Source organism: Tubulanus polymorphus, chromosome 12 (assembly GCF_964204645.1).
Source record: "Tubulanus polymorphus chromosome 12, tnTubPoly1.2, whole genome shotgun sequence".
Lineage (NCBI taxonomy): Eukaryota > Metazoa > Nemertea > Palaeonemertea > Tubulaniformes > Tubulanidae > Tubulanus > Tubulanus polymorphus.
Window position 1 is genome coordinate 2,253,587 of NC_134036.1, and position 19,630 is coordinate 2,273,216.

At 40.5% G+C, this 19,630-nt stretch overlaps 1 protein-coding gene across 2 annotated transcripts in view; it reads right to left on the reverse strand.

Moving 5' to 3' along the window:
- LOC141914327 (atrial natriuretic peptide receptor 1-like) overlaps positions 1-19,630 on the reverse strand; it is a 213,819-nt gene that overhangs the window by 185,848 nt on the left and 8,341 nt on the right. Inside the window, exons 1-2 of one of the 2 annotated variants that reach the window (XM_074805600.1) lie at positions 17,357-17,680; positions 16,714-16,980 (exon numbers count right to left, since the gene is read on the reverse strand). The exons of the other annotated variant lie outside the window; for it this stretch is intronic. Of the exons in view, the coding sequence (XP_074661701.1) occupies positions 16,714-16,980; positions 17,357-17,618 (529 nt within the window). The 5' untranslated portion in view covers positions 17,619-17,680. Of the gene's footprint in view, positions 1-16,713; positions 16,981-17,356; positions 17,681-19,630 lie in introns of those variants that run through there. 2 annotated transcript variants of the gene reach the window in all.

Sequence of the window (19,630 nt, forward strand, 5' to 3'; positions counted from 1 at the left end):
TGCAGAAGTCAATCCAATTCGGCAGACGACAGCGTTTGGAAAAAGGTCGATGTCCAGCAATGAAACTGACATTCGGAGATAATATGGACGAGATGAGTTGGACGAGGAAAAATATTAGTTGCCAATTTTCGACGTGATAACAAAAAAAAGTCTCCCGGACAACCGTTGACGAGGAAACGGATTATTGTAATAAGACAGGAACTGTTACCATGGCTCGTATTATTGCGACACATTGTCATTCATCCATCTCATCGATGTCCATCGCCGATATTTCGCTGGGGTTTTTTTCTGCTGCTGCTTCTGGTGTGGCAGTGTCACTAAGTCTGGCGGAGAAGGGCAGACGATGACAAGCCGCGTCTACACTCTATTCTTAAGCCATAACCTTTTCTATTTAGCAATCAGCATCGATCGAGCGAATCTTCATTTTTTTGCAAACACAAGAATCCACTAGTTCCGAGTCAACACTAATTGATCGGCACCTATTGAATCTAAAGTTGTAGTCTCAAGTTAACTAAGGCTATATATAAATCGATACCATGTTTCTAATTCTGCCAATTTGAACTAGCCGGCCGACTTTCTAACTTGACCACAATGACTTTCTTTAAAATCATGATCAAGTTATTCCTGAAGTTATTCCTGAACAGACGTGGTACTTTTAGAAATGAACTGATTACAAGTTTCATTGCTATTCTACTCTCCGCGTTACTTTTTTGAGTTATTTGCAAACTTCCGCGGCTAACTCGATTAGTTTATGTGATGCCATTGGGGAACATGACATGGATATATGAATTAACAGTATATGAATTAACAGTCTATACTCTATGTGTTGTGCCACAAGAGATTGAATATCGGACAAAATCGGTTGCGTGCGAACAGTTTTTTTCGTCCAACCTCTCCATCGCCGAATTAACAACTACAGCGGTTAAAAGGTCGCACGCGATCAAAAGTCCGACGACGCATTTTATCGCTGAATAACTTGCTTAGATCCGTCTGCGAAGAGCTTCCCGCTCGTTCATAATGATTCGAAACACGAAACTGCACTCAAATCGTTATGTAATGTTATCGACGGCGGGTTAGAGGTGCAAATTACCGTTTTATGAGTTCCATGGTCGTCTGCACGAGACTAGACTGCTAAGAAACGGTGTCAAAACAGTTTGTTACATTATTACCGCTAAGAAACGGTGCATAACGGTTTGTCGCATTGTTATGATCTGAATTTGAAAATAACTGCTGGTAACGAACGATTACCGAAAATGCTAAGCAACACGACAACGGTTAATCATATTGTTATAGTTTGAATATTTGAAATAACGACCCGAGACATCAGTCGGATGTGGAGAGTGATTTGCATCGACAAAAAGGCACAGAAACAGACGGAGGTGAATAAAACGAAGACATTCTGAAAAGAACCTCATGAATGCGATATAGATGATCAATACACGGGGACAGAAATGTAAAATTTATAACATCACAAATGGAAAAGATCCTGGCAAAAATGTTGTTCGTCGCAAAAATGGCGAATAAGCCCCCGAAACGATGCTTGCTGTTGGTGGCTCCATTTTCACTAACCCCAATATCTAACACAGACGGCAGTGGTGTGGCTTTGAAGGGTTTTTTCACGTAGCCATCAGTCAATATTGTGTTGACCGTGTTCGAGGCTGTGGTTTGTTAATCACGTTGTCCTCGAGCCAGCTCACTCACTCGCCGCTGCGCACTGATGTATTTATTAGGGCGAATTACCGCCCGGTATTGGATCTACTTTGATAACGGCTTATATAGCCGAGATTAGCCTCGGATGAGATTCTAATTACCGCACCGGCAGACGACAGTGTGCATGAGTGGACACCGTATAACAGCAACATCAGCAGCAGCAGCAGCAGCTGAGTGGACCTGTTACTGGTACGTACCGGCCCTTGATGTATATCTCAAGGACGTAAATACGTCCATCATTTTCAGTAGCGTCCATATATACATCCAAACATCAATTTGGTGATGTCATAGGTGGTTTTGTAAAGGTGGCCATCTTTTCTGGAGGTGGCTTATAACCACTTCGATTCGAAGTTGAGGGTAGATTCGAAGTAGCAGACATATTTGTAAAGACGTTCCAATGTCTCCACGTCAATTTTGGTTATCTTAGCTTTTATTGCGAGGTCGATATCACCACCTCAATTCTATGGGGTGCATGCATGAAGGTTGCCAACATTTTCCAAAGTCGATTCTCAACCTGTAGAAATTCTCAAAACAGAGAGAACAGATATCAATTTACTAAGTGTCCATATTATCCAAACTCAAAAGTTTCATGACGTCATAGGGGGATGTGTGATATGCTTAAACTAAAAACTGTGTTGATTATGAATCGAGTTTTTAAATCGCAAGAAGAAACGCTCTTGAGATTAATGGAAAATCTCTGTCGTGTTCAGCATTGCGTGAATGTTGAGCTGATGACGATCTCGGTGTAACCCTCCCCCCCCCCTCTCTCCGTGGAGCTGTAGCGAGAGAGCAGCGAGTAGAACAACAGACACAACAGGTTCTCGGTGAACCCACTCCCCTAACAGCTGTAGCGGGAGATCAGCGAGTAGAATCGTCAAAATAGGTTCTCAGTGAAACCCCTCTACGCGGAGTAGTACAGTCACAGGACCCCCTCTCCCTCTCCTCACAGCTGTAGCGGGACAGCAGCGAGTAGAACAGTCGCAATATATTCTCGGCGAACCCCTTCCCCTCACAGCTGAAGTGAGGAACAGCAGGTGGAACAGACACAATAGGTTCCCAATCGTCCCATGGCTCCAGTGACATAGATAGCCCAGCCAGGCGATAAAACAAGTTCTCAATTGAACCTGCGTCACATCACACCGAACTAACGGTTCTCAGAAATCACAATAAAGACACATTCTACAGATTAGAATAAATTGATAACAATATTCTAAAAGCTCGATTATAATTTAATACGATAAGATATCGATAATAATAATAACCAAAGCTCGATCGTTTCGTGACGTCACGCCATAGAATCGGCTCCCTTTCCTCACACAAGAGATACTAGATCAAAACCGTTAACGATATTGATAAATTTCACCCTTTAGAAAAGATATCTCGATATTAAATTATTACGATACGATATCAATCAATCGACACTGAATTGTTTGAAGATGTTTGCACCTAGAAAACGAATACTGTCGTCTGCCGAATCGGTCTGTAAACACTCGATTTTCGTCTGCTTAAAAACAAACAATCGCACGCTATCTAGGCGTAATTACTTTTTATCGCCTGCGCGAAACGGAGATATAGGGAAAAATAATTAATGCGTCTCGATCGAAGATACTGTATCCAATAAAAAATCCAATATAACTTGTATCCATTTTCATGGACTCATTCATATACAAAATGTCTGAAAGAGTTTCCACAAAAAGGAGACATCAATAAAAATATACAATTGGGATTTCTGTATCTAGTTCTAGAAATGGTTGAATCAAAAGAGCTCTAAAATCTATCTGGAAGAGTTTCTACAAAAAGGAGTCATCAATAGAATTACTCTATTGAAATTATGTTCTGAATAAACTTTTTAGATTTGGAAATAGTTGAATCCAAGGCGTTCTAAAATCATCACATCCATCTGTGCGGAAAAATGTCCATAAATAAAAAAGTTTAATCCACTTTATATTATTATTAATTTATCAATATTTTTGCGAGATTATTAATTTCGTTCTTTTGCCATCCACGAGCATAAATGCTGAACCGGGAGAGAGCGATAGATTGAATGAAATTCAATCTGTCCTGGAAATGGTTGAATCCAAAGAGGTCTTCGAACCTAAAGTAACTATACACTGACGTTAAGGCTCTCAGTGACAGAATATAATGTGATCCACGTGACGTCGAGTTTACAATTCTATGACTATAAGAAATTGGAATCGCGAACACGTAGGCGTCAAAATATCTTTTCTTTTTGTTAGTAGTGATAAAGAACATATTTCGTATCATCAGTAATTTGAGATATCACCGCATGGTTCTTGAGATATCGCAGCAGAGTTCTTTTCTCTTCTCAACAGGCGAGATATTCCACGAAGACAGACGACAATGTCGTCAACTCACGACTGGCTTCAACAGGGTGATCGTTTTTCCAGAAAGCCGCCGCACCGAAACATCAGACAAGCGAACAAAACCAAGGACAACAGACATTCGTGTCATCCTGGGTCCAGGGCCCAGTTTAACGGAAAACTTGATTCATATTGACAACTTTACGTTTTCAATATATCAAAATTGAAAAACGAAGATTCCTTTTTTTCACCAAATCTTGATGTTTTCAATTACTTAACCAGGATCCGAACGGTTCGAGGTATAAACTATTTCATGAAATAGAAAAACAATTTGTGGACGTGATAATTAGTTTGTTTCCTAAAAGAAAATTCTAAATCGTCTGGAGGAGAGAATGAGGAACCCTCAAAAAAAGAGTTTATTCACTTGCAATCAGTTACTTTATGTAACCATTAGAAACTTAAATTTGCTCTCATCAAACTCAGATTTGATCAGTAAAAATCAAATAATCCTATAAATTGATTAGTTTAATCAATTTTTTGTTTCCTAGAAGATATTCGAATTCTTCCGAACGAGATTAAGGAACCTTCGAAAACTAACGTAAGCCCACGGAAGTCAGGGTGGCGTTTTGCCCGCACGGCGACTACTCCGGTCGATAAAGGCTGACTTAAAAGTTTATTGTTGCCGCATTTCTTAGATACACGTAGTCGAAATACTTCCGACCGTCAATTCCGTCGTCGTCAAGGGAAATTCCAACAATGTCCCTGGCGAAATCGGAATCAATTTTCGTTTGACGTGTTTTTCGTCGCGGTATCCGTCGGGAATTCTGTCTAGAGCAGACGGCGGCCGGCGACCAATAAAGACACAGCTCCCTCTCAACAATGCGATACCGGTAACAATGACAACTCATCGAAGCGGTGATGAATATTTGACGGGTTTCCGGTGGCGGGGTCCCGGAAGACGCCGATACAAGTAAAATAAATGGAACATAACATACCTTCATAAAATATATATACAATTCGTATATAGAATATCTTGGAGGAAAAGCCCTCCTGACAAAGGCAATAAAATATGTAAAAAGGATTCGATCTCAAAGGTCGAGAGAGAGGAAAATGGAAGAGACAAGAGGAGGCGATTGGAAAATCCTGTACATGAATAAATACATCAGTGCAAAAGTTGTTAAGTACAAAAAAAAGGTTTCAGGCAAAAGATGCCATCAAGAACTCACGATGAATTTACACCAAAAACGAAAGAACTACGGCAGGGCAGAAGAAGAGAGGAGATAAAAATGGCGGAATGATACGTCTTAAACTTTACAAAAACGACAAAACTATGCATGTGGCAGAGGTATAGATAGAGGTATAGATAGAGGTATAGATAGAGGTATAGATAGAGGTATAGATAGAGGTATAGATAGAGGTATAGATAGAGGTATAGATAGAGGTATAGATAGAGGTATAGATAGAGGTATAGATAGAGGTATAGATAGAGGTATAGATAGAGGTATAGATAGAGGTATAGATAGAGGTATAGATAGAGGTATAGATAGAGGTATAGATAGAGGTATAGATAGAGGAGAATGAGATTGAACATTTACTTTCAGAAAAGTCGGAAGAAAGCAAAATGGCGGAAACTCTCAGGTGCATCATTGTAAATACGCGAGTGCAGTCAAAAACGTGTTTCAGATGGTGTCTAGAAATCGCGGCGAATTTACAACAAAATGAAACAATGGAAGTGACAGAGGAAGGAGAGAAAAATTAAAGTGTGTTATGAACTAATGTAACTGGGAAGAGAGCGCGAAATGTAAGGAGAGTCTCAGGTGTTCTCGTAAAAATAACCGAGCCATAAACATCGCGAAAATATGAATATTTAATGCATCTATTAACGATAACAGAACGCACAAAAATGACTTTATCAATGAAACGTAATTGATATTTCACGTTGCCGTTACGCTTACGTTCAACAACCGACTAGAGAAGCGGCTGCTTCGCCAAGCGTTAAGATACATTACGGGCCGTTAGCAACGACGGCGTTATTACGTTAATGTGATTACAAACGTTGATCTTGTCTCAACGTTACCGCCTGACAGATGCTGGCGTAGTCTATTAACGTCAAATAACGTCGAATGATACGTATACGTACACGCCAACGCTGCGCGTCAAGTGAGCCGTCCCGATATTATCCCGAAGCGTTTTCCTTTCATTTTTTTAAAGTACGATGATACATTACGTTACGTTACGTTACGTTAAGTAACGTATACGCCTAAATTGATGTTATTTTCTTTACGGATATACGTCTAAAAAAGGGTTTTTTTTGCACGATACGCGAAGTCGTTACGATACGTTACGACGTTAAGTAACGTACACGGGCGGAAATGCTGATATTACGCGGTGTACGATACGTCTGATTAAATTTAGTTTGTTGCGTCCTAACGCAGGTTTAATATCCGGGATGGAAAAGATTTTTAAGACGTAGCTTATTTACCAATTCGTGAGGCTATACAAATGGATACCTGGTTTCTCTTAATCGGCCGGGGGTCACTTTCATAAACTGCTATATATGAATTTTTAATCAGTTCATTTCTATAACTGTCGGGTCTGTTATTGTTAGCTTGACCATGATTTTAAAGAAAGGTACCGAAGCCAAGAATAAGGCTGGAATAGAATGATACCTTGATTCTCCTAATCAGCCGGGTCATTTTTGTAAACTGCAATAGAATTTGTAATCAGTTAATTTCTATAACTGCCGGGTTTTTTTTAGCTTGATCATGATTTCCTATAAATAATGTACAAGTACATAGGCGGCTGGCTAGGTCAACTTTTAAACTCAGCAGAAATGAGAGAAACAAGGTATCAATTGTTTTAGCCTAATCACATTTGAGAGACTAAGTCTACAAATTTATCTAGAAAAGTGAACGCATGTGATTTCAGCTTATGGATTCAGCTTGCAGCTCGTCACAGGGCGTGGCGTGTACGTTGGGGGTTGGGGGAGTTTGATTGGTTGAAAATGTTAAAATTTGTTCACTTACCTGAATTTAAGTTTCGTTCAAATTCGAGAAATAAAATATGAAAAGAGAAGAAAGAAAAAGATCATTAGTCATTGCGCTAGACAGAATACATTGGACGACATTGGACAAATACGTTGGACAAATACATTGTAAATTTGCTAGATAAATACATTAGACAAAATACAATGATTGCTTCATGTCAGTTATAAATCATGGACTACGATAAGTTCAAACTTATCCATCAAAACAAAAAAAATATGGAAAAAATGATGGTAAATAAAGTGAGATAATTGATAATGAGCAAGAGTGGGAAAAAAGGATACAGAGAAGGGAGAGAGGAGTAATGGATGAGAAGGGGAGAGAGGGGGAGAGTGGGGCGATAGAGGGAGAGTGGACAATGAGAGTGAGAGAGGAAAAGAAGATAGTGGGAGATGGAGGGAGAGAGAGGGGGTGAGGAAGAGTAGGAGAGAGATAAGGTTGAACGAATGACTCCACATTCGATCACGCACTGAACTACGTTTAGCTATATTTGTCTAAGATTAAGCCATTAGCGGAGTTTACTCAGACTAAGTCAACAACTGCAACCGGGAGTTTGAGACCCGACCGTACATCCGGGTTACATGTATGTAGTGCAACTTGGCGACAAATTTATGTGTTATGTGCAAATTTGTTCCCGAGTCTATTAGTTATCGGTTACCAGGTACGAGTTCCGGTGAATAGTTACTCCTACTAGGAAATCGTAATCTTCACCCCATACTAATAGTCCGACTTGCCGGGTTGTGCCATGGACGTACTCTTGTTTATGGGTCCATGGTTGAAGATAATGTCATGAATGGTGCTGCTACCATAGCTGTGAGGGGAGGGGAGGTTATTTGAAGGTGACGTCACTAGGGTGCCGCTGCCATAGCTGTGAGGGGAGGGGAAGTTGTTTGAAGGTGACACCACTGGGTGCTGATACCATAGCCGTGAGGGGGGAGTTATTTGAAGGTGACGTCACTAGGGTGCCGTTACCATAGCTGTGAGGGGAGGGGAGGGTATTTGAAGGTAACGTCACCTAGTAGGGTACTGGTCTGCCAGGGGAGGGGAAGTTATTTGAAGGTAACCCCACTAGCAAGATCTTCCAAATGGACCAGCATATCACTGACTCTGGTTCTTGTCGTTTCCCCAGTGGTTTGCGTTCGACGGTCAATGACTTCTCCTTTCGGCAGACGAACAAATGGAAATATCGGACGAAAAATCATGTCGCTTGAACTCCACTGGGAGCGGAGCTTGTTACCGGCTACCAAGCGGCTGATATACGGGTTAATGTCGCGGCTGATGACGCTAATGGTGCTCTCAAATCGGGTTACAGATTGAGAAAATTTGTATTTTCGACAGATTCACCCAGTTATTGTAGATAGGTTGCAGCAAAAACACGGCATAGATGGTTATATAAAAGTGCTTCAAAGTGCTCTGAAATCCAGTTCCAGATCGAGTTAATCATAGCGTGCAAGCTGGTATCTCGCATTTTCGATATTTTAACTGATAGGTTGCAGCAGAAAAAAAGGCATTACATGGAATTATAATCTCACAGTATTTATTTTAGCAAAAACATAGAATATGAAGGCAGAAATTTAGATACAGGACCATTTCACAGCAGCAATTTGATGATGTCATAGGGAGACTTATGTAGGCTGCCATGTTTTCTGTAAGCGTCTATATCACAGCATGAATTTGATGATGTCATATGGAGAATTGAGGCAGCGGCCATTTTTTCTAGCGGCTGAATTATTGAAGTCATATGGGGATTTGAGAGGGCGGACATACATATATGACTATAAGCGGTTTTCAGAGGTAATCATTCCTGTCAAAAAGAAATCGGCCACCTTTTCTGCAAGGGTATCAAAGATGCGCAGACTTCATGGAGGCTGTTATGGGTAGGATATTCGTTACTGCAAGGTTCATTCAACTACGTAATAGAAAGTGTTCCACGCAGAAACAGACGCTCTAAGAGACATCGCTCGGTGCTTCAAAAACAAGTCCCGCTTGTCGAACTTCTTAACGTCTTAAGATTCTCGACGTAAGCCTTAGCATTTACGACGTTAAGCTTTTCTTTCCGTTCCTGAGCGGATCAACATCTTCAGATCCGGTTCCAGATCAAAGCTGGAGGCTTTAGGGGAGATTTCCTGTTCCACTCGGACCAGGGTTTGGTTGCGAACTGGTGCAAATAGTTCGTACACGAATAGCGCGTGCGGTATTCCCAGGGTACGTGAACCACACCTGAGCTAGTCAAATCTGGAATGTAGGTTGATATGTTTCTAGGCGCTTAGAGGATGAAAGTGTAAAAGGAAAGTCTGACGATGGAAAAGGTTTATCCACAGGAGTTGGGGAAAGCAGAATAAATGAACCACGCCGGAGCAAATCTTCTCATCTGGAATATGAGTAAATATATTTTCGGCGCGTAGAAGATAGGAGAAAGTGTAAAAGGAAGGTTTATCCACAGGAGTTGGGGAAAGCAGAATACCTGAACCACACCGGAGCTAGTCACCTGGCTCCAGTTGCACAGTCGTGACTTAAGTCCAAAAGTGGTCCTAAATGTTTAGACTGGTCTTAATTTGTTAGATTGGCGATATAACTAAGTTAGTCTTAGACTGGTCTTAAGTCTAAGCCATGACTTTGCAACCGGCCCCTGGAATGTAGGTTGATATGTTTCTAGGCGCTAAGAGAATGCGAGAAAGTGTGGGAAGGGCTGACGATGAAAAAGGTTTATCCACAGGAGTTGGGGAAAGCAGGAGGGAAAAGATAAACGTAGGGTAAGGGTGGGTGCGAAGATGAGACTACGGATGATGAACGGGAGGTTAACAGAGATGACAATGAAATGGAACAAAGTGCAAGGAGAGTAGAGAGGAGAGTGTTTAGAATAGGAGAGGGCATAGAATAGAATCAAGGCACGAATAAGGGCGAGAGGATAACGCGAGAGTGAGAGAGGGAAAAATTGGAGCCAGAATCAGTGAACAAGTCGAATGCAATATGGACACGTATCAATTCCTTCATGAAAGTCATTTTTTCGCGTCCTTTCTTCTTTTTCGTTGCTCGTCGAGGATGAAAACAAAAAGGAAACGAACGCGAAAGGGAAAGGACAAGAGGAATTAATGCATAAAGATCAGCTACAGCACCAACAGCAGCAGCAGCAGCAGTAGACCCCGGAGCGGATTGAGCTTTATTGAGACACTACGTGTGATAAAGAGAGAGGGGCGAAACTTATACTCTGCAATAGATCAGAGCAGATTTGTTCAAAAATTGACTTATCGACAACCGAGATAGAACTGTAGACACGACAGCAAGTGCGATGGGTGGAACGGAGGATAGAGACAGAACAGTGGGATGAAATATCACATCTTTTTAAAGTTATTACCAGTCTATAAAACCAGACCTTGGGTCAGTTGCACAGTCGTGACTGAAGTCCAAAGTTGTCTTAAATCTAAAGACTGACCTCAATTTGTTGGATTGGCTTTAGAACTAAGTTGGTCTCAGACTGGTCTTAAGTCAAATGTCACGACTGTGCAACCGACCCCAGGAATTTATTGCGTTAAAAACGACGTGAACCTTTTCTTTCTCTCCCAATCTTCACTGGGTATCTTTTCCTTGACCATTTCTGCGATATCATAAACAGTGTTGATGATTAAAAGCGACAGATGAGGAGCGATTGGGATTAAAACGAAATTAAAGGTTCGAACATGACGGAATTAACGGACTTAAGGGAAGTAGTGGAAATAGGGTGTGAAGAAAAGTGTAATAAATGTAGAATTGGTCGTCGAGAGTGCGATGTGGGAACGGGTAGAGTCTAACAACAGAAGAATCGATGATTACAAAAATAAGGAAAATAAAGAAACGGCCCGAGTAGAACCAAATCACGTTTAAACGATAGATAGCAGCATTACACTATTGATCTATTACACTATGAATTACGGCCATTTGTTAGTGCGTTGGCAAATTCATTGCCAGTACCATTGAAGCCCAGGACAGAAAATTGGCAATTTATTCTCTCGGCTTTCTGCTGTGTGTTGCAATGTGTAACGGCCACACACGGGAACAACAGCAGCAGACGATATCATCTATTTCTGTTTGAGATTATATGAAAGATTAATATCAGTCGGTATTTCATTAAGCGGCAGACGATAGATAGATAGGGAGTATGAATAGAATCAGTCTCTAACTGCTCTCTCCTTCTCCCTCCCTCACTTTCCCATTTCTCATTTAGATTCATTCAATAGGGGAATCACTGTCCGCTACCGTGTACAATAAATACTTGTAGACATTTATTAACTCGTGCTCATAATAAACGATTTGTCTATGGTCATTACGAGTTTTGTATGAATTCATTAATCACCCATCAAATGAACAAGAAAGTCCATGGTTATTTCGGCATCAATTCAGCATAATGCATATGAAATGATAGTTTTGTTGGAACTCAAATACACGGAAAAAATCAGCACAACTAGCATTAATGCCTACTAGCAATTCCCTCAAACAGCCCACAGTATTTGTTACATCGGCATTATGAGTGAATAGCGAACTAGACACGCGACTGGTCACCACCGACAATACAAACTTTCATACTCAGCCAGCCTGCCAACACGTCCAACACGGTTCGATGGTCTAGTGGTTAGGGCCTAGGGCTGGCATGTAAGAGGTTACAGCTTCGAGTCCCGATATGCTATATTTTTTCCTGGATCGTTTTTAGATTAGCACCGAATTTTTTCTTCCATTACGGGAAAATGAGATATTTTCAAAGATGTCAATATTCAAATAAGGTTTCGGAGAAATAAAAAAATAAAAACAATAATTTTTTTCTGCTTCATTTAAACAATAAAACAGAGGGGATTGTATCAGCAGCAGTAGCACCCGTCTTAGGAATCAAGAGCCGTCTCAAATCAAACCCGGTGACGAGAAGGTGAAGAAAGGCAGAAAGACAGACGAACGTCTCAAGTAGGAGGTGGAATACGTCCTTACATCAGCAGACGACGGATTAACTGCGATGGGAGATTAATTCGGCGTAAAGAACCAAACACAACAAAACATCACAAAATATGATGATGGACTTAAATCTCGGGATGATAACATTCCTGAGTACAGCTGTTGCTACTCGTGGTTCTGGTGCTGCTACTGGTGGTCCTGGTGCTGCTGCTGCTACTGGTGGTTCTGGTGCTGCTACTGGTGGTCCTGGTGCTACTGCTGCAACTGGTGGTTCTGGTGCTGCTACTGGTGGTCCTGGTGCTACTGCTGCAACTGGTGGTTCTGGTGCAGCTGCTATCGGTGGTCCCGGGGCAGTTGCTGCTAATGGTGGTCCTGGTGCTGCTACTGGTGGTTCTGGTGCTGCTACTGGTGGTCCTGGTGCTGCTGCTACTACTGGTGGTTCTGGTACTGCTGCTATCAGTGGTCCCGGGGCAGTTGCTGCTACCGGTGGTTTTGCAGCAATAGCTGTTGTTGTTGCCGCTTACAATCCCGAGTCCTGTTGGTCAAGCGAAGACTTTGAGACAGAAAAAAGATTCTTTTGAGAGATGAGAATAAAATGTGAGCAATTTAAGTTAAAGAGGAGAGAAACGATGAGGGAAGAGGAGAATGAAAGATGAGGGAAATGAGGAATTAATTTACGAGGAAACAGGTCAGAGATTAGAGAATGGTGCGATAATAACGAGGGGGTAAGGAGAGAGGATGTGATACGCAGTAAGAGATGGGAGTAGTTGGGGGGAGTGAGTGGGAGATCGTTTCTAAAAACATCGCCTCGAGGTGTAGGCAAAGTTCTTTTTTATCATGTGTAGTGTAAAACATAAATCTTTAAAGGATAACATGACATACCGGCCGATTAAACACACTCGAATTCAAACAGACAACTTGTTATTTTAGATAAAACACGTGAAAACCACCATCAAAACAAAACTTGAACCGACAAAAAAAAAGATTTTACGCTCGAGAGAAATAGAATAAAGACGCTTAACGTTTTTACAGTTATATGTTTGCAAGGAGGGTGAAACGAAGGCAGAGAGAGAGAGAGAGAGGGAGGGAGACAGATATAGGCTAGCAACGGCTAGAAACAGGTCAGACGAAGGACTCTGATAAATTCCCCAGCGTAAATTTTGATTTCATCTAGATTTAGTTACACGTTTTCTGTGTTTTGCATTTATTAACTGAGAATTGGGTCCTTGCTAAACGTTAGGAGGAAGGAGACAGATATAGGCTAGCTACGGCTAGAAAGAGGTCAGAGGAAGGACTTTGATAAATTTCCCAGGCTAAATTTTGTTATCATCTTAGTCTAGTTACGCGTTTTGTTTTTCTGCATTTATTGCTTCAGCAATTACAATTGAGCGGAGATTTTTAATTATCAAAAGCCTTGGAAATCCGGGGCACAAATCTTGTTTATCGGAAGCACTTGCAACTCGATAATCTGATTAATAGTCTTGTCACATTTTCTTAATTAAATATGCGAATTATGACGTCATTCAATGGAACAGAATCCTTCAAAGGAAGCCCAATAAATATACAATTTACAATTAAGGATTTATTTCTCGATTTGTCATTATCGACTTCAAAGGTTACATTGTTACAATGAAGGTCAGTGATTCGACTTTTGGTGAACAACATAATCAAATGAAGCCCTATAGAAGCGGGAGAGGCAGAGATAAGTAGGAAAGTTGAAAGTGTAAATAAAGATGAAAAGGTCCGAGAGGGGAAATAAGGTCACACTATGATTTTCATAGACAAATGACCGTCTGATATCGGTATCGTAAAAGCGACGATGAAATGAAATAACTAGAAGACGTTTTGTCGCAATTCTATGATTTTGAAAATGGTCAGTGTAGATCTTCTAGTCTTTCTCATTTTGATCGAGGGTTTGTACGGTATCAATAGCAGACGGTCAATAGTCTATGGAAGCCATGGGTTTTTCGTTTTGAAGTCCCTGTTAGGATCGATTTTCGCAATAAGTGAAAACGAGGAAACAGAATATAAAATCTCCACACTTTCTTAGACCAGATAAATTCGTGGAGAACTATCTCAGCTAGTAATACTAGAAGCGATAAGAGCTGACTCGCGTATACATCAGACACTGATAAGAAAGTGATAAGAGATCAGGATAAAACAGTATAAATAGGCGAATAGTGTTATGATTATATTAGTAAGCCCCCACAGAGGCCTTTAATTGGTCAGACCAAGAGAAATGTCACAAAGGCCGCAACAGTAGCCTTTCAGAAACATGACACAAATTCCACAACAGAAGCCTTCCTTCGGTAAGACTTGGACACGATATGAAGGCCCAAACAATAGCCTTCCATTTATCAGACCTGGGGCCGGTTGTATAGTCATAGCTTAGACTTAAGACCAGTCTAAGACCAACTATAGCCAATCTAACAACACAACATTAGTCTTAAGTTTTAAGACCAATTTTGGAGTCACGACTGTGCAACTGGTCCCAGGAGCTCAGACCTAGGGACTTGATGGGTAGAAGCATTGCCAAAGAAGGCCTCGCAGTAACCGCAAAGTCCGCTGAGAACTCGGGACAATGACCAGGCATGGATAAGGTTCAAGAAACACGCATAGAAAATGAGAAGCTGATACGTATTAATGCAACCGTTAGCTTCATCAATAACAATACTTGGTATTCAAGTGGTGCAAAATATGTAAGGGGCAATAACCGAGAGTTGATGCACTTGGTTATCAGACTCCCATTACTGAGTTCACGGGTTCGAATCCTGCAATATGTTTCTTTAATCAATATCAACAAAGCTTAGTCGTTTCTCTCGAACTGAGGACCTTAACAACAGTGGAACATGTGGAAATGTGGATTTGCGTGGTATTGTAAGTGGACTTTAGGATGATTTAGCAGCGGGACGAACAATGAAAGTGGAAGAGTGGATATGTGTGGAAGAGTTAAGAATGGACACACTATCCTTTCTCTATTGATTAAGCAGCTATTGCAACAGTGAAAGCATTCGGCTATCAAACACTATTGACAAATGCTATGATTGATGGAAATAACCTCTACAACACTTTAACAGAGATAAAAGGGGTACTATATCAGATCTGCTGACATTCCAGGTTCTCCTTGACGGGATCTGGCAAGGACACAATCAACGAAAATGTAGAAAATTTGAGAAGTTGCAGCCCGCAATGGCGGCAATACTATAGACACGTTCAGAAAAGAAGGATTTTATTATTTTACCCCCTTGGGGCCCGCTTAGCCATCGTGAAATTGTCGGTAGGCGCTTCTGGGGACTCTTAAATTGTGGCTACATGCTTAAATCCCCCTATGACATCATCAAATTGAGATGTGGTGATATAGGTACTTCTAGAAAAGATGGCTGCCTTCACCGATCACCCTATGACATCATCGAATTGATGCGGCAATAAACAGATAATGATTTGGCAATTGGTGGAACGCACTAAATCATGAAAACGAATTTCAAAGTTTAGAAAGAAAGTAAAAAGTAATTTTGCAGTCGAGAAAATCTATAAGCGGTTTCGTAGCAACGGTAACAATGTGGGCGGATGTAGAGGAGAAATCGAGAACAGACTTTAATCGAGCGACAAGTAAATGACACTCGTCGTTAAACATTAGCAAAGAAAGATTCGTCGTCGTCGTCTCATCTGCGACGGACGGACCGAAAATGATCCGCGTGCGCAAATAAAACCAAAAAACAAACAAGAACCGATGATATCGATCGAGGAATCGAGGTTATAAACTGTTCGGGGTTCAAGGACGGTGTGGATCGGTAGGGGAGAGAGATGCGCGAGTATGTTGTTGTTGGAGCAGAGAGAGATAGAGATAGAGAAGGGAAGAAAAAAGATTAATGATGACTTTAATCGTGTTTTTTATGTTCGGCTACTTTCCCCGTGTAGTATCGTCAGCTATGCATAGTAAATTATTCGGATCTGTGATTTATTCATCTAGTGAACGGTTTGAAAACTCAACGGCCGTACATTGTTGCGAGGTTACTAACCGCAACGGCAGTGAATACGATGATGAGTAGATTGAGTTATATCTAGTTAGACAGTAATGCGAGTTTACAATTTAACTCAAGGATACTTTATTTAACAAGGTGAAAAGTCGAAGGTTTAGTTTTAAGAAATACTGATCGAGCCTTTAGACAGGTTGAGGTCATCCATTAAGCCCGGTATTCTTTTTTTACGCTAACTTTTTGTAAACAACTATTAGACTTGATGAAGAGTGAAAGCCAGTAAATGTTAAACTTTCCACAATGAATAGAATCTGGTAGTTGGAAGAATAAATTGAACCAGAGTTATTTCATGGTTTCGATAAACGACGTAAAATTTACGACAATTTATAGACATACGACATACAACACCTTACACACAGGTACAAAAAAATATCAAACAATATTTCAATCAAAGGATTATCATACATCAATTAACCAACCAATCAATCAATCAATCAATATCGACCCATAAAATGATTTCAACCTTCAATATATTAAATTGAAGGGTTATTATGAATGAATCAAATCAATCAATTAATCAATGTACCAATAAAAACGATATTACGCCGATATCTCGCTACATTTTCAAGCACTTCGAAAAATCGTTTGGCAAAATTAACAAAAACATCTTTTACGTTATTTCCGATTTAGCGAGATTACGCCTCAGGCAAAAACCTTTATTAGATCACTGTATGAAATACTTACTTCCGTATCTTTTGCCGATATTCTGCTCGTAAGCCCTGACTAAATCCGCCTTCGGCGACGAACTAATTTTCTGCAGATGGTTATAAAAATCCGTCCTGAATCTCTTGTGTTTTTTCAAGATTTTGATGATGGCGCTCATAGCTAGGTAACAGTAGCCCATAGACTTACTGGTTTGTCCTTCCGGGTCATAAATTCCGAACAGACGAGTCCAACCGTAATGATCCATAATAGCGATCAACGTGTCGGCCAGTATCGTATGATGGGTCCCTATTCGATATATCGATATACATGAATATTTTGATATCTCATTTTTGAAATTTCATTTTTTTTTTTTTTTTTTTTTTTTTTTTTTTTTCGGCTTTATTTCAGGACCAAGGAATCTCGAAATTCTTTCTGATATTTTTTTTGAGTTGTTGACAATATTTGGTGAAAAAATTAAAGTATCAATCTAAGGCCTGGATTGGAAAAGTTCCTTCCCCAAAATATCATGTCAACATTCACCAATAGAGTTAGATTTAAGACACTGACGACACGACTGTCCATTAATTGGGCCGTGGAGTTTTTCTTAAAAATAATTTTCTTTTTTTTTTAAGAAAGAATTTCGAGATTTCGACGCAATATAAACGCGAAATTAAATATGTACCTATTCGCGTCAGAACTTTATATTCGGTCGATTTATTCTCGTCGAAGTCGTTAGCGAACGCGCCCGATGTTATCAGCGGTATCTTCCAATCGAGCGTCGAGTATCGAGCTACGGGGGCCATCGCGTAATCGCAGATCGGACCGAAAAACACGTCTGCGGCGTTGTTCATAAAAAACCTGAACGCCCTGACCGGTGCTTCCCCCTGGGAGCATTTACTGTCCTCGTATTTAACCTCGAGTTCGTACTCGGGTAGGATTCCCATCCGTTTAACGGTTTCGATGCCGATCTGTATCGCCGGCGAAACGGAACGGATATTCACGAAATAGTGCTCCGCGCGGGGAAATAGCGCAGCGATACGGATCGTTCTACCGCGCGACCGATTCACGCACGGTCGCATTATGTGTAATCCTCCGCCGCTAGAATCGGCGCGAACTAGTTCCAAGCGAGCGTTGACGAGTACGCATAAAACGATGACGTATTTCACAGCGATTATTAACGACATCGTGCGCGTGCGCGTGAATTCCCCTTTTTCGATAGCTGTACAGTTTTTTCTATGACGTAAAATGGCGGCGGTTCATATTCCGGTCGCTAGGGGGCGTAGTTGTGAATCCGATCGGTAGTACGCATGCGCGGTATATTCCGACACGATATCCGGTCGCACGGCATCATCCTGAAAACCACGTGACAATTTACATCTCCGCAATTTATTCACGATTTTACGTTAAACGGTCGAATAAAATAAAATCGATATTTCCAGTCGCCGATAACCGATAAGAATACCCGATCAATCTCGTTTGGCGGAGACGATCTATTTTAAGCCCCTAATTTGAAATGCTATCGTTTTATCGGAAAAACGGTCAACGTGAGATATCGAAATATTTTTCAATTTTTTACGGGCTCCTTTTTCATTATTTTCCGGCAAGGAACTACAGGTGCACTTTATTCCAATCCACTAAAAATACTTTCTGGTAATCGACACACAAATTGAACACAAATCTGGCGCGATCGAATCCTTAACGGTTTTAATCCGATAAACGAATGATATACGTCTCGTTATCGTCTGCTGAACATAAATCGTCCAATAAACAGTTCACAACAGCAGCAGCAGCAGAAGGTATTTCCAGCTAAATCGGTAAATAATTTAAGAAATAAGTAAAAGAGCGAAATAGGCAGAAACTGGACTTCAGAAAACAAACGAACTCAAGGAGACTCAAGAGTAAGCCCAAAATTGGGCCGAGAGCAAGCCCAAAAGGCTTAGAACATGCCTTAGGTTAGGCCCAGAGTATGCCCAAAGTTAGACCCAACACACACGGCAAGCAAAACAAGATTTTCATTGTGAAAATCAATTTCGACGTGTTGGGTTTCGCAAGGAGTTTCAGGACCCATAGTTGTAAGTTAAGATTGGACCTAGTCGGAGTGATCAGACTGCAGATTACTGTAATTCAGTCTGACAACTCAAAGATTTGACTCAGTGTTAAATCATCGAAAATGAATTGATTTCACTTCTAACTCACAACTGTGTAACTGGGTCGAGCTTCACTTTTTGGTTACCCTCACTCTCTCCCAGAGTCGATGCTAGTTTTCTGGCCGGTTTCTGCAAGGTCTGTGTCCAAAAAAACGTCTCGGTCCAGTCAGAAGTCAAAAAGCTCGGTCAATTAAAATTCTCCAGAAACCAAAATACATTTTCCTCGGTCCAAAAAAACTGGACTACAATATTTCTTAATTCTAATAATAATTAAACTTATTTTTTCTAGATTCTTGCCGAATTAACTGAAGTCGTTGAGAACATATGCCGCAAAGCAGCGCAAAGATTATTCTGAATATAAAAAACCTGAAACTCTAGGAATAATTTTTCCAGGAAGCTAAGTCAATAAATAACATTGAGAGGGTAGAAGAAATCCTTCCATTTGTCTTGAAATTACAAAAGGCCATAGAAAAAAAAATCAACGAACTAACTGAAGTTGTTGAGAACATATGCCGCAAAGCAGCGAAAAGATTATTCTGAATATAAAAAACCTGAAACTCTAAGAATAATTTTGCTAATAATCGAATTTCATGACATTGAGAAGGAAGATGAAATGCTTCCTTTTTTCCTAAAATTATAAAAGGCCATAGAAAAAAAAACCCAACCGAACAAAGACAAATATATTCATCTGGCTTACCAACCTTAAAGGGAATATCAAGAAAAGATACCTAAGATTTTTGTAAAAATATTTTCGTAGAACAACGCATATTATTTTCTGAAGTTCCTGACATCTTTCCTGATTTTTCTAA